The sequence below is a fragment of the Xenopus laevis genome, chromosome 7L (genome assembly GCF_017654675.1).
Source record: "Xenopus laevis strain J_2021 chromosome 7L, Xenopus_laevis_v10.1, whole genome shotgun sequence".
In the NCBI taxonomy this organism is placed as follows: Eukaryota; Metazoa; Chordata; class Amphibia; order Anura; family Pipidae; genus Xenopus; species Xenopus laevis.
This window is the reverse complement of record NC_054383.1, coordinates 119,782,565-119,799,183: the sequence shown is the minus strand read 5'-3', so window position 1 is coordinate 119,799,183 and position 16,619 is coordinate 119,782,565. Positions and strand designations below refer to the sequence as shown.

The 16,619-nt window shown below is 39.6% G+C and overlaps 1 protein-coding gene across 4 annotated transcripts in view; it reads left to right on the top strand.

Annotated features, from left to right (window-relative positions):
* The window catches only part of ppp6r1.L (protein phosphatase 6 regulatory subunit 1 L homeolog), a 72,879-nt gene extending 59,340 nt beyond the window's left edge, over positions 1–13,539 (top strand). For 2 of the 4 annotated variants that reach the window (XM_041568371.1, XM_041568370.1), the window contains 7 exons: positions 1,874–1,931; positions 2,017–2,162; positions 3,837–3,943; positions 6,124–6,277; positions 8,602–8,693; positions 10,485–10,683; positions 13,322–13,539. In XM_041568371.1, the coding sequence (XP_041424305.1) occupies positions 1,874–1,931; positions 2,017–2,162; positions 3,837–3,943; positions 6,124–6,277; positions 8,602–8,693; positions 10,485–10,683; positions 13,322–13,436 (871 nt within the window). In that variant the 3' untranslated portion in view covers positions 13,437–13,539. 4 annotated transcript variants of the gene reach the window in all.
* Positions 13,540–16,619: the final 3,080 nt, after the last annotated feature.

The window sequence follows — 16,619 nt, the reverse complement described above, 5'->3', positions numbered from 1 at the left end:
TCAGGAAGTATGTTTTATTCTCTCATTACGCTTTGCTTATTTGCCGTACCGAGTAGTCTAAATTTGTGTATTGGACTTTCCAACAACACTTGTACTTATCCCTGTAAAACAAGGTAAAAGGCATTTTAACATCTTCATCTTGACACAAATGCAAGGACAAAAGTTTTCAGGTTTTTCTTATAAAATTGGACGTGTATTGAAGCAGCCCAGCCTGCTAGATTGCTGCCCGTTACATTTAAAATGAAAGTGATTATTGGCCTTGTTAAAGCAACCCTCTGTCTGGATCCTTCAGCCTTCTTTCTGGATCACATCTGATGCTTGGGATCCAAACAGAAGGTTGCTATCAAATCTAATACTTGGGAAGGGTGAAGGATCCAGACAGAATGTTGCCACCACATCTGCTATTTGGGATCCAGACAGAAGGTTGAAGGATCCAGACAGAAGGTTGAAGGATCCAGACAGAAGGTTGAAGGATCCAGACAGAAGGTTGAAGGATCCAGACAGAAGGTTGAAGGATCCAGACAGAAGGTTGAAGGATCCAGACAGAAGGTTGAAGGATCCAGACAGAAGGTTGAAGGATCCAGACAGAAGGTTGAAGGATCCAGACAGAAGGTTGAAGGATCCAGACAGAAGGTTGAAGGATCCAGACAGAAGGTTGAAGGATCCAGACAGAAGGTTGAAGGATCCAGACAGAAGGTTGAAGGATCCAGACAGAAGGTTGAAGGATCCAGACAGAAGGTTGAAGGATCCAGACAGAAGGTTGAAGGATCCAGACAGAAGGTTGAAGGATCCAGACAGAAGGTTGCCACCACATCTGGTATTTAGGATCCAGACAGAACGTTGCCACCACATCTGGTATTTAGGATCCAGACAGCAGGTTGAAAGATCCATACAGAAGATAGCTATCACATCCGATTTTTGGGATTCAGGCAGAAAGTTGAAGGATCCAGACAGAACATTGCCACCACATCTGGTACTTGGTATCCAGATGTGATAGCAATGTTATTTCTGGATTATTCAGCCTTCTTTCTGGGTCCGACGTATCCGATGTGTTGAAAAACCTTCTGTATGGACCCTTCAGCCTTGTTTCTGGATCCTAAGTATGAAGAAGGTATTTTCTGTAAAATCTTTTTGTCCTTTGTTTTGGAGACGCAGGCCTTCCCAACCTTAGGCAGAGTGAGCTTATGGGCATTTGGTTACTCTATCTAGCTTTTTTGACTAACAAACTGTTGCCCTTAATTTTTCTATATCCAATATCTACATGTATCTCTGGGGTTCCTGCCCCCCCCCAGTACATTATAAGGCACTTTGTCTTTTATCCCATTTAGCTTGTCTAACCTGACCATGTCTGAAGGACCAGGTATGGTCAGTCACACCACCATTCTCAATGGGACTTCCAACACTGCAATAATTTACTAGAACTATGAACACATTAGTGTGACCTACCTTTAACTGCATTCCTTCCTCAAGATGTCCATTTTGTCACTTTGCCTAGTTTAATCATTCTCATACCATTCATCCTCTCAGCCTAAATGTACAAATTTGCAAGTCCAATTTTTATGGATTGTTTAGTCAATTCAGTAATTGCTGATTTTTGTAGGTGATGTTGGAAGTCCAAACCAGTAATGAGTAGAGGGCTTGCACGGGTTCAGCAGTATCCGCATGATATCAGATTGCAGATAGTATTATGTGGAGCGGGTTCTGTTTCACACTTGGGTTTTGTCACTGACCTCACGTGGGTGAATAACCAAAGGATAGAGACACACGTTCCTTTTTCTTCTGTGGCTGATTCTCAGATCTGGCTGCATCTGAACAAGGACATGTTGTTCGCTCACTCAACAAACATATCAACCATGTTCCTTTCCTCTTACAGCGCCCCCTTTGATAAAACAGCCAACATTACCTTTTCTCTCAGTGCCGACGAAGAGGGTGTAAGTATTCATTTCGCAATGCCTCCCTGTTCTGCCTGCAACTTCCCAAAGGCTTTTTAATAATTTCATTATTTTTCACTTTCAGCCCAACTCCAATTTGTTTGAGATTTGTTACAAGGAGCGAATCCAGCAGTTTGATGATGAAGAAGATGAAGGCTCGGATGGAGAGGATATCTGGCCTGAAAAGGAGATACGGTTTTCTTCAGGCACGGTGCAAAGTTCTGGGACAAGGTGGGTTCATGGGCATTTTAATTCATTTTTTTAGAATGTTCTCCTCTCCATATGCCAGTCTTTGCCTGTTGGGCAGGACCTTTCTGTTTGAGTTTACACCACATAAAGTACATAATTATGGGTTCGTTTTTGCCTATACCTATAGCTTCTCTGGAGTCAGACTCAATAGGCTGTTGAGAAAATCTGATCTTCCAGCAGTAAGAAGAATGCCAGGACCACTCGCTTCCCTTCGCTGAGTGGGCACTTACTTATAGGCTGTTGGTCTCCTCTCCGTACAATCCTTTTATAAGGGTGTCGAACCAATAGAATTTACATTACATCACACAGAGCCTTATCCAATCAGTGATAAGCTCATCACAGACCAATAGAGAGATATTAATTAAATTACATCAAACAGAACCTATACCTATAGCTTTTCTGGAGTCAGACTCAATAGGCTGTTAAGAAAATCTGATCTTTCAGCAGTAAGAAGAATGCCTGGATCACTCACTCATATTCCATTTCCAATCAGATAGGATAGATCAGGCCATTTATGCACATCTGAGTGGTTTCTAACAGAAATCCTCCCCTTGTGTGACAGGCACTTGCCATTAAATTCATTGGTTGACTGCACTTGCTACTTGGAGCAGTATTAATGTAGTAACCAACTCTGTGTGACAGCCTAATTCCATCAGTAGTAGCTTCCCCCGCTCCAAGATCCTATGAAGGTGTGTATCCTCTGAAAAGACATTTTGTATGATTATTGCTAGGTGTATGGACGCCCGCTGATCATGACTGATATGCATGTTCTATTGATAATGGTCAGTTTGGGAATCAGCCAGTTTTGAATCTATCATCTGCCATAGCATCAATGTTGGCCAATGTATGGTGCATTGGCAGATGCAGAGTTGCAGCTCCTCTTCATTTTCCGCTGTTTCAAGTATTTGTGCTCTTTTCGTGAATGATCGGAACATAGGAAAGGAAAAACATCTATTTCCGTCTATTGATCCAGAGGCTGTACAATTTCAAGGTGGGAAGAGACCCACTATAATTAAAGCAGTAGCCCGAGTATTAATAAAGTTAAAAAATACTTTATTGGGACAAACATAAGCCTAACGTGTTTCGTGCCTGAGTGGGCACTTAATTATAATCTGTTGGTCTCCCCTCGTTACAATCCTTTTATAGATGTCGATCAATAAAATTTACATTACATCACACAGAGACTTATCCAATCATTGATAAGCTCATCACAGGGCCATAGACCAATATATAGATATATTAAATAAATTACATCACACAGGACCATATCCAATTAGAGAGAGACACATTACACAGGACTTCAACCAATGTAAAAGGCACATTACATAGGGTTTAGATCAATAGAAAAGTAGCCTGCCCACTTATGGCCAACCAAAGTTCTCCTGTTTGTTCATCCAAAAGTAAGTAGACATGTGACCAGAAGTCTCTGAATTATGGCAAGATTGATGGAACTCCCAACTAAATAAGACTTTGACAGCAACTCTACACAGTGACAGCAACTTTTTTTTTTTTGATATGCTGATCAGAGAGATGCCATAGAACAGTGTCAGGTGATCCCCTGTATTGACTTGTGAAGGGAAATATAATTGTGGTCTTTTAATGTTTCTTAACCATCCATCAACTGTATCCACACTGTCTTTTTCATTGCTTTATTAGGAGTTGTGGTAGCACTGACAGCGAAGGAAGCAGAGATTCTGATGAGGAGGAGGAAGATTCTGGTGGAGGTGATCGTAACGGGGAGTCAGCTCCAGAAACTCTTGAAGGTAACGGACTTTACACTGGCTGGCCCTCCACAATATGTGACTAGTTGCCCCCCTGACTGAACAGCAAGAAACACATACACCTGTTGTACCACACTCTCTAGTGTTATGTTTGTGAGTTGTGAAGCCTCTTCTTTATGGCTCCTGCATCCAGTAACATAGTCATATCAACAGATAACATTTTAGAACTACAGTAGAAGCCCCATTTTGCGTTTTTCAGGGGACCAGAAAAAAATGATGTAAAATCCGGGAAAATGTAAAATCAGGGAAATGTGTTAAAGTAACTTTTTCTTCAAGTACTGAAAGGATATAAGCACAGGAGTCCGTTTTACTTTGAGATACAATATTTAGTGTGGTAATAACAAGGGTTAAACATCGCAGTGTTAATGTTACACTATGGGGGGCATGTGCAAGACTCTCAGTCTTGTGACTGTGTTGTTGTATATGTGACTGACAGTCAGTCACATACACAAGCTAAAGCAATAAGTGATTGGTGCAGGACTGTATAAGAAGCAGACTCATTGACCATTTACAGGCAGAACCATGGCAAAATATACATCTGGTTACTATTTTAAACATCTTTATTTCACAAATAATAACATTCATAGAGTTAAAAAAGCAGTTTTTGGGAACATCAGGACAAAATTTTGATACAAAATCCGGGAAAACATTACTTAAAATCAGGGCAATGCACCCATTGAAATTGCCACAAATGAAAAATGTAAAATGCCGGGAAACGTAAAATCGTGTACCTAAAATCAGGGTACTTAAAATCGAGGTTTCACTGTATACAGGATCACAAAAAATGGCCTGTCGGCCCAATAGGATTGTTCTGCCACAAAGGGATTTATTACAGGGAAATGGATAACAGTCTAGCGATAAGAACTGTATGCTGAAAGTAGGATGGCCAATATGGCACCTTCAGCTGCTTTTTCAAAGGGTTTCTGTCATGATTTTTATGGTGTAGTTTTTATTTCTAAATTACACTGTTTACACTGCAAATAATTCACTCTGCCATATAAAATTTCATTCCTGAACCAACAAGTGTATTTTCTTTAGTTCAATGCATTCAGTAGTTTGTGGAACAAATCCAGGGCAGCAACTTGTCTGCAAAGTTCTTTATTGGGAACTCAGTTTCCCAATAAAGAACTTTGCAGACAAGTTGCTGCCCTGGATTTGTTCCACAAACTACTGAATGCATTGAACTATTGGGTATTATACACAGAATACCTGTGGAAGAAGCCAACAACGAAATTTGGTGAGCTTGCTCTGAATATTATATTTGTATTTTCTTTAGTTGTAATATTGGTGTGTAGGTGCATCTCAGGTCATTTTGCCTGGTCATGTGCTTTCAGAAAGAGCCAGCACTTTAGGATGGAATTGCTTTCTGGCAGGCTGTTGTTTCTCCTACTCAATGTAACTGAATATTTCGCAGTGGGACCTGGATTTTACTATTGAGTGTTGTTCTTAGATCTACCAGACAGCTGTTATCTTGTGTTAAGCTGGCCATAGACGCAAAGATCCGATCGCACATTCGAACTTTCCCATCTCCCGACCTGTCACTAACCATTCAGATCAAATAAATTACAAAAGAACAGATCAGCAATGTTCTGCCCCTGACAGCAATCGTACGAAAGTTATGTCCGACCAAAGCTAGTGACAGTCTCCCTCTGAAAATCATACGATTGGCAATACATGCAGAGATATTACCGTCAGCCGACAGAAATCTTTTAACCTGTCCAATCGACCAAACGACTGATCTCCGCCGGACGAAAAATGTCGGGACTCTCGTACGAATCCTCGATTTGTGCGATCAGATCTTTGCGTCTATGGCCAGCTTTAGGGAGCTGCTATCTGGTTACCTTCCCATTGTTCTGTTGTGGGTGCTGGGGGTAAAGAAAGGGGGTGATATCACTCCAACTTGCAGTACAGCAGTAACGAGTGACTGAAGTTTATCAGAGCACAAGTCACATGACTTTGGGCAGCTGGGAAATGGGCAATATGTCTAGCCCAATGTCAGATTTCAAAATTAAATTTAAAAAAATCTGTTTGCTCTTTTGAGAAACAGATTTCAGTGCAGAATTCTGCTGGTGCAGCACTATTAACTGATGTGTTTTGAAAAAAAATTTTTTTCACATGACGGTATCCCTTTAAGTAACAGTTTCATTGTTGTGCTTTTTCAGAGTCAAACTGGACTGCAACTTTTGATTCCACACCGGCAAACCCCCCTTCATCTCCATCAGCCAGCACGCCGGATACAGGCTCTTCTGTGTGGGACGGTTCTGCTTCCCAGTCAAGTCAGCAAGAAGGCTGGTTTGACTTCAATGAGAAAAATAGGTTGGTTTGTTTTGTTTCACATACAAGAAATTTTTTTATTTTTCATGGAAACAACTAATCTGCTAATTAGCAAACAATAAACTTGATGGTTTCAGTATCCTGAATGTGGGGGGAATCTGGCTAATTTATGACAAGTTCATTTTAAAGGGATCGTTCACCTTCCAATACTACCGGGCAGATTTATCAAAGTTCAAATTTCAAATCTATTTTACTCTAATAAATTTGAGTATACTCACAACTTGAATGGGAAGTTATTTAAGAAAAAATTTGTCTAATATTCGATCGTATAATCCAGACCCAAACCTTCAAGTTTTCCCTCGAATTTCAGGAAGGCAATTAACATATTCAAACGGTTACACGGACCTCTGCCATTGACTTGTACATGAACTCGGCAGGTTTTAGGTGACAAATATTCGAATTAGAATTACTTCCAGGGTCGAGGTGTGATAAATCTCACATTCAAATTTACATTAGAGAATCTGAATTCAATTTACTATTCGACCCTTAATAAATTTGCCACTTACTTTCAGTTGTTTTCATAACGTTCACCAGAAATGAAGCCTTTTTTTTTTTTTTTTACAATTGCTTTTTATTTTCAAATTTGAAGTTTAAAGGAATTGTTCAGTGTTAAAATAAAAACTGGGTAAATAGGCTGTGCAAAATAAAAAATGTTTCTAATATAGTTAGTTAGCCAAAAATGTAATGTATAAAGGCTGGAGTGACTGGATGTCTAACATAATAGCCAGAACACTACTCCCTGCTTTTCAGCTGTCTTTGTTTCCACTGATTGGTTACCCTGGTAACCAATCAGAGACTTGAGGGGGGGGGGCACGTGGATCATATCTGTCGGCCAGTTGTCAATTGGACGGGACTAAAAATCCTGTCGGATAGCGGCCTCATCTGTTCGTTGATGCGGTCCCGCGATCCGACCACCCGTTACCCTCTCCCCTAGGGCAAATCGGGGAGAGATCCGCCAAACAAGCGGATCTCTCCATGTATGGCCACCTTAACTCAGAGTTAGAAAAGCAGGAAGTAGTGTTCTGACTATTATGTTAGACATCCAGTCACTCCAGCCTTTATGCATTACATTTTTTGCTAACTAACTATATTAGAAACATTTTTTATTTTGCACAGCCTATCTTATTTTTATTTTCACACTGAACTATTCCTTTAAAGTTGAATGTTCCTGTCTCTGGTGTTTCAGTCTGGCAGCTCTATGATCCAGGAACAGATCTTGAACTGATACAATTTGTTCCATTATTTGATACATTTCTCAGCAGCATCTGTGGAATATTAGCAACTATTGTATCAATTCTAACAGCTGCCTTTAAAGGGGTTATTCACTAGTGACTAGAGTTTCCCTCAACCCGACCCTAACCCGCCCCTTCCGAACCCGGGTCGCTTCTTCCCCTGTATTTCTAGATCTGACCCCCCCCTACCCCTGCGAGTCTATGAATTCAGGGAGCTGAAGTCGGCAGTATAAGGTTGCAGCCCGGAGCGAGGAAGGAAGTGCTCTGCCTGAACCCGACCCCAAGTTTTTTGCGGTAGCCTCACACATCACTATTGTTCACCTTTAAATGAACTTTTAGTATGATGGAGAGAGTGATATTCTAAAACTATTTGCAGTTGGGTTTTCATTTTTTAGTATTTGTGGTTTTTGAGTTATTTTTGAGCTTTTTATTCCACAGCTCTTTAGTTTGCAAGTTCAGAAATCTAGTTTCTAGGGTCCAAATTACCCTAGCAACCAGGCATTGATTTGGATAAGAGATGACATGAATAGGAGAGGCCTGAATAGAAAGATGAGTAATAAAAAGTAGCAATAGTAATAGATTTGTAGCCTTACAGAGCATTTGTTTTCAATATGGGGTCAATGACCCCCCCCCCCCCAATGTGAAAGCTGGAGACCCCCCCCCCCCAATGTGAAAGCTGGAAAGAGTCAGAAGAGAAGGCAGATAATTCAAAAACTGTAACAAATAAATAATGAAGACAGATTGAAAAGTTGCTTAGCCATTCTATAACACACCAAAGGTGAACCACCCCTTTAATGAAACTTGGGGATTCTGACAAAGATAAGAAATGTACCAACTAATGTATCAATTTAGAACAGTTACAGAGTCGGCGACCCCCCCCCCCCAAGCTGCTTTAGAAAGATGTAAGTAGGTAAAAAATAGAAATTAATTCAAATAAAGTATTTTTTTTCTGGTGTCTGAAACCAACTGAACTGGAAGATGTGTTTGGAAGGTGAACAAACCCCTTTAAGGGTGTTAAATAATTACTAAATGCCAATTTGGGGCCCATGTGACCTATTTTTGCTTTGTATTTAGTTCCCAGACAGCTGTACAAAGGGAGACCCCAGTCATTTCAGAAAAACCTTTACCTCAGGAAGAGCTGAACACAACATTATCTGCTGAAGAAAGTGAGTATGGCTCAGTATAAAGACGCAATGCATGTGCCACATTTTTATTCCAAAACCATGGCTGTTAATATGAAGCTGGCCAGTCTTTACTCCCCACAAGAAGTTCAGGTGAAGGCTTTTCCACTAGATATTGATGATGTGACACCTATGTCGGCAGTGATTGGTGTGACTTAAAAAGTGATACTGACACTAAAAAACTACTTTTTTTTTTTATATTAAAAGTTACCTATAGGCCATGTTGATTGTAATGTAAAAGCATCCGCCAATTCATTTATGGCAAAGTTATGTAGCTTTCTAAGGCAATATTTATGATAGATGTAAAAAAAAATTTTTTAATTCTGGTGTCGGTATCTCTTTAAATAGCCAATTGAAGTGATCAGGAGTTGTGCCTACATACTAGTTGGCAGTTTGTGTATATGGTGTATTTGCCTTACAGGAGGCTTTCATAGATCGCTCTCTATAGGGATGTACCAAATCCAGGATTCGGTTCGGGATCCGCCCAGGATTCGGCCTTTTTCAGCAGGATTCGGATTCAGCCGAATCCTTGTGCTTGGCCGAACCAAATCCTAATTTGCATATGTAAATTAGGGGCGGGTAGGGAAATCACATGACTTTTACTCACAAAAGATTTTTTTTTTTTCCTGCCCCTGTTTTGCATATGCAAATAAGGATTCAGTATTCAGCCAAATCTTTCACCAGGGATTCAGCCGAATCCCCAAATAGTGGTTTAGGTGCATCCCTACAATGAAGTGTCTGTACAGGTATGGGACCTGTTATTCAGAATGCTCAGGATCTGGGTTTTTTTTCCAGATAAGGGATCTATCCATAATTTGGATTTCTCTACCTTGTCTACTAAAAAATAATTTAAACATGAAATAAACCCAATAGGATTGTTTTGCCTCCAATAAGGATTAATTATGTCTTAGTTGGGATCAAGTACAAGCTACTGTTTTATTATTACAGAGAAAAAGGAAATCATTTATAAAATATTTGGATAAAATGGAGTCTATGGGAGACGACCCGTAATTAGGAGATTTGTACTAGTAAACTTTATCGTCCCTGCATAACTTTTTAAAGAAAAACGATCATTCTTAATTTAAGGAATTTGATATACAGGTATGGGATCCATTTAGGGATGCTCCGAATCCACTATTTTGGATTCGGCCGAATCCTTCGCGAAAGATTTGGCCGAATCCTTCGCGAAAGATTTGGCCGAATACTGAACTGAATCTGTGTGCAAATTAGGGATGAGAAGGGGAAAAACATTTTTTACTTCCTTGTTTTGTGATTTTCCGCCCCACCCCTAATTTACATATGCCTTGCACTAGTATTCGGCCGAATCTTGCTGATAAAGCTGAATCCTGGATTTGTTGCATCCCTAGATCCATTATCCAGAAAGCTCAGAATTACGGAAAGGCCATTTCCCATGCTCTCCATTTTATCTAAAAAATCTAAATTTAAAAAAATAAATCTTTTTTTCCTTAATAATAAAATAGTAGATTGTACATGAACCATACGAAGATATAATTAATCCTTATTGAAAGCAAAACCAGCCTATTGGGTTTATTTAATGTTTACATGATTTTCTAGTAGACTTAAGGCATGAAGAACCATATTACAGAAAGATCCCTTATCCAGAAAAACCCCGGGTCTCGAGCATTCTGGATAACCCGTCCCATTCCTGTAATATCCTTTTTTGCTTCTTGTTATACGATTCATTTTCTTTATGATCAGAATGCTGAAGTATAGCAGAACTTTTAAATGTTTCCTTTTAACTGATTGTTTTATTAGAAACCTCCAAAACCTCTGTGTGTTTGGGTGAATCCCAGGAAAGTCCAGCAGAGGCTCCCTGTTGCGGTGCAGAGAAAGATCCAATGCCAGGGACTTCTAGCTGCCAGGCAGGAGATGGAACAGAGAGCAGGGTGACTTGGAATGGTGAAACTGATGAATCCACATCGCAACTCGAAGCTGCGACAGAAACATGCGACAGGTACTCTTCTGCTGCAGCTTTTGTGTAATACATCTGCTTGCAGTTCAACATTTACCTTTATTAAAGAAGTGACTTACCTTTTCACAATTCTGTCCCTTAGGGGTAGAGTTTAGCCCACAAGCTGTAAGATAGGGGATAGTCCTATGAGGGTACAAGTTGTTATGCTGCACGTCATTCCTAGGGCCTGTCATTTCCTATTGGTTGTTAGAACTGGTAGATTCCCAGCAGCTTCACCTATTTATAACATTCTCTGCAATACTAGCTAATACAATGCCCTAGTTCTATCCTTTTTTTTTTTTATGATGATTTGTAGTTATTTGACGAGAGAGAACAATGGTGTATTTCTCTGGGCAGCTGTAGATGATGTAACAATAAATATTTACTGTCTCTGTTCTTGCTGATGTGAAAGAGATGCCTTCAACAACGGTCTCTTTAAATCTTTAGATAAATATCCACCGCTTGGTGGCAGCATAGAACTGCAGAAAAGGCCGCAATGTAATTCTTTAGAACAGGGATCCCCCAACCTTTTAAAGCTGTGAGCAACATTCAGATGTAAAAGGAGTCAGATGTTAAAGCAATGTCTTGCTTTGGTTACTTAAAGGGATACTTAAAGGGATTCTTAAATGATTTGTATGGTGTCCTTTTTATTTCTAAATGACACTGTTTACACTGCAAATAATTCACTCCAATATAAAATTTAATTCCTGAACCTGCAAGTGTTTTTTTATTTTTTAGTTGTAATATTGGTGTGTAGGTGCATCTCAGGTCATATTGCCTGGTCATGTGATTTCAGAAAGAGCCAACACTTTAGGATGGAACTGCTTTCTGACAGGCTGTTGTTTCTCCTACTTAATATAACTTAGTGTCACAGTGGGACCTGGGTTTTACTATTGAGTGTTGTTCTTAGATCTACCAGGCAGCAGTTATCTTGTAATTGGGTCAGGGCACGTCCTCGGGATGACTAATCTCCCTGAACTGCCTTCCCGCCGACTAAAATGTAAATCGCCGACGGCTTGGCACTCGTGTGGCAACTTCGGGCGACATTGGAAAATGATTCACACCAAGTGCCATCCTGCCGTCAGTGGGAAGGCAGTTCAGGGAGATTAGTCGCCCCGAGGAGAAGATTTGTCGCTGGGCGACTAATCTCCCCAAATCTGTCTGAGTACTCTGACCCTTAGGGAGCTACTATCTGGTTACCTTCCCATTGTTCTGTTCTGCTGCTGGGTGGGAAAGGGGGGGGGGGTGGTATCACTCCAACTTGCAGTACAGCAGTAAAGAGTGACTGAAGTTTATCAGAGCACAAGTCACATGACCCGAGGGCCCCTGAGAAACTGACAATATGTCTAGCCCCATGTCAGATTTCAGAATTAAATAAAAAATATCTGTTTGCTATTTTGAAAAAGGGATTTCAGTGCAGAATTGAAAAAATGTTTTCCCATAACAGTATCCCTTTAATGCTGAAACGTAATTCAAATTAATTTGAAAAATGGTCTGTTTCCAAGTGCCACACATTTGCAGATTTTGCAGATTTTTTTTCTTTTTTTTTCTTTTTTAGAGAATCCATTGCCTCGCACAGTAATGTACAGAATCCGGTGCAGCAGCCGACTCTTATAGACAGACCGAGCACAGAAATTCCTCCAACAGAAAATACAAATTAGGTTAGTCCCATTACTTGTGGGTGGAAGGATGATCCGGGGGCACATCTGCTCTGCACAAGGTTATGTCTCCCCAGCAGTTGGGTGTGTTTAGGGTTCTCCTTGCCATAATGGTTCAATCCATCTGACTGAGGTTAAAGGGGCAGGTCACCTTTTATGTTAACTTTTAGTATGTTATAGAATGGCTAATTCTGAGCAACTTTTCAATAGGTCTTCATTTTTTCTTTTTTTTTTAGTTTTTGAATGATTTGCTTTCTTCTGACTCTTTCCAGCTTTCAGATGGGGGTCACTAACCCCATTTAAAAAAAAAAAAATGATCTGTAAAAATGTATTGTTATTAGGGATGCACCGAATCCACTATTTTGGATTCGGCCGAACTCACAAATCCCCAAGTTCGGCCTGTTAGAAGGATTCGGCCGAATCCTGCTGAAAAAGGCAGAATCCTGGATTTTGGTGCATCCTTAAAGGACCAGTAAAATCAAAAAATAAAAGTGTTTTAAAGTAATAAAAATATAATACAGTGTTGCCCTGCACTGGTAAAACTGGTGTGTTTGCTTCAGAAACACTATTATTGTTTATATAAATAAGCTGCTGTGTAGCAATGGGGGCAGCCATTCAAAGGAGAAAAGGCTCAGGTTACACAGCAGATAAGCTCTGTAGAACATAATGGTGTTATCTGTTATCCACTATTTAACCTGTGCCATATAGACTTTTTTTAAATTTCCACCATTGCTACTCAGCAGCTTGTTTATATGAACCATAGTTGTGTTTCTGTAGCAAACACAGCAGTTTTACCAGTGCAGGGCAACACTACATGTTATTTTCATTACTTTAAAACACTTACATTTTTTACTGTTCCTTTAATTGTTATTGTAAAGCTAAATAACTCAAAAGCCACAAATAATAAAAAAATAAAACCAATTGCAAATTGTCTCACTCCCCATATAAACCAATGTTGAAGCTGGTTTGGTTTCCTCTTTCAGAGAAACGGTCCTTCCTCCGTCAGCCTTTACAGCAGAAAGAGTTGACTGCCCATCCAAAGATCCGCGTCCGTCTGTTTGTGGACAGAAAAACAAGACCAAGCCCCTTTCGCCTTAGGAACGAGGACAGTGGGACAATTGAGCAAAAAACGACGATTCTGTTTGTGAAAGTCTCCCTATTAAGAGACGAAGAAAAAGGAAAAAAAAAAACAAAACTTTTTGCACTGAGATTTCTGGCTGTCTAAACAAAAAAAAAAATAGATAATATAAATATATATATACACACACATATATGTGTGTATATATATGTGTATATATATATATATATATATATATATATATATATATATATATATATATATATATATATATATATATATATATATATATATATATATATATATATAAAAGTACAGCAGTAAATAAAAACAAAGATGAATGAAATTTAAATTATATATTATATATACTTTTTCCTTTCAATGGTGTAAAGAGGCCTCTCAAGCCTTAAGCACAAGACCAGAACTAAAACGCTCATAGGTACCAGAATTGCGAATTTCCCAAAATTCAATGCTGTGATACCTATGCAGACGCCGCGCTGGGGTCCCAGATCAGTGATCACAATTCCTTTTCCCCCTCCCATTTTCATTGCAACTCTATTAACCATTTTATTGTTTAAAAAGACAAAATATTTCCTCTTAACTTCCCCTTGGTTTGACGTAATCGGTTCCCCCCCGCTTGTGTTTTAACTTTTTTAGGGTGTTTGTACGCAATGTAAAAAGTGTAACAAAAACAAAACGGCAACAAAAATAACCAAACCTCAAACTATATTTTAACTTGATTTTCTTAGGTTGTTGTTTATATTAGCTGTGCCTTATTGTCACCGCGCACCATTGGAGCCCATTCATATGACTTAGTGGCATATATCTATATATAACTGAAATGGTGAGACTACTCACTGTCTGTATTTTTCCTTTGCATGCACAACACTGTATATCAGACCAGCGACTCTGTGTAAATAAGGTTTCCATATAATTGGGATGGAAGGGGGTTCCCATATTCGGGAGGAACTCCAGATGCCTTTGGTGCCAATATAAGAAACGCATGCGACGTGTGGGATGTGGTAAAGGAGAATCGCATGTAAGCACTACAATTATCTCACTGCGTTTTCATCCGACAGTTGGATAAATGTAGTTCTTACATTTGGATTCTCCTTCACCTCCTGTTTCTTCACAACATCCGACGCGTCGCATGCATTTCGTCGTTGGCACCAAACGCATCGTGGAGTTCCTCCCTAAGTTGCCAAAATCCCCCTCCCCCCACTCAGCCCAACGATGGTGAATCTGGGATGCCGATCTGTTCTTATACCAGCAGGGCAAGCAATGGTTACTTATGGCTGGGAGGCATCCGACTCCTAAATCGTTCTATTTTTATAAGTCAACCATCCACGTTAGCAGTCCAGCGGCCCCAGTGGGTTCTGCTAATTTTCTGGAATTGTAATTGAATGAGACCCCTCTCCCCAGGGTGGGCATTGAACCAACGACGCATTTACTAACCCTATACAGCTTTTTCTTTTGTCCTGATGGTTTGTTTTTTTCTCACTATATAGAAAGCAATAATTAGTGTGCTAGAAACATAACGTATAACAGGGAGAGTGTTCTGATAAATACGGCTACAGACCCCTGCACAGAGTGTAGTATATGCATTGCCACAGGCAAGACCCCACCCGACACGTATGCAACTGTTTGTTTGCCACGGTGGGGCTTCAACCCCCCTTTTTTTTATGGCAATACCTCTACTTTGCAGCAAGTCTTTCATTCCCCGATGATAATAGGCTGCTCTGAAGTCAACGATTTATAGACGAGAAGATCACTTCTCATTGTTCTCTGTAAAAGGGGACTCCTCGTACTTCTATGTCCCATCATTAGTAGGGGGGGCCCTTTGGTCATTCCAAGAGCTTCCATTATATAGAAAAAGATAAAGACATGAATGTGAGTGAGTATTTATATATATATATATATATATATATTAGGGATGCACCAAATCCACTATTTTGGATTCAGCCGATCCCCCCGAATCTTTAGTGAAAGATTAGGCTGAATACTGAATCCTAATTTGCATATGCAAATTTCGGGTGGGAAAGGGAAACCGTTTTTTATTTCCTTGGTTTTTGTTTCCCTCATTTGCAAATTAGGACTTGGTTTGGTCGGGCAAATCCAAATCCTGCTTAAAAAAGGCCAAATCCGGAATCAAATCCTGGATTCGGTGCATCCCTAATATATATAGATCCGTACAAAGTGGAGTGGAGCACTAAACCCATCTAAGACTTAGTTCCACTTCTGCAGACTTTTTTGAACTATATATTTTTTTTTAAAATACACACACACACAAATCTGTAAAGTATCTGCAGAAAGTATATATAGGTGCGTGTATGTGTATATATATATATATATATATATATATATAATATGGAACATGGAGGAGCACTCACTAAAATGTAAAATGTGCAAAATAACAAAAGAATACCACACTCAACAGGCTCAGAGTAACTGATTTTAATTGACAAACAAAAGAAATTCCGAAATGTTGTTTGTCTATTAAAAATCAGTTACTCTGAGCCTGATGAGTGTGGTATTCTTTTGTTATTATATATATATATATATATATATATATATATATATATATATATATATATATATATATATATATATATATATATATATATATATATTCCTCCATTTCTGACAGAGCAGGCCTTGTGAGGATCTTCATATAGGAAGTGAGTAATTTCCCTGATACCTTGTCTAAGCTAATTCTAGAGAGAGTAGGGGGTCCCTGCGCTATATGGGGGGCGTCCCAGGGGTTCCCTACATGTTGCTGCTCTATCTGTTCTGGTCGAAAGAACAGCCGCTGTGAGATAAGTCTGCTTTCTCTAGTTCTTCGAGTGGAATGTTTTCACCTTCCTTTCATTCCTGTTCAAAGGGTAACTAAACCTAAAATAGAAATGATCCGGTTGACCGGTGTCACTCGAGCGGGCTTCTATTTTAGAAGTTTTCCCTTATCGCTTATGCTGTATTGATGCGGATTTTCAGGCATAGCCAACCTGCTGCAGCTGCACCGAACACCTTCCATCTTCCCCCGTTATGTTAAGACCTGGGGTCCTGCTGCAAGTTTACTATCCCTGCAGAAACCCATTCAGTGGGGCTCATTTATAAACACTGGGCAAATTTGCACCTGGGCAGTTACCCATGACAACCAATCAGATTTTTGCTTTCAATGTTCTACCTGAAAAAAAATCACTGAT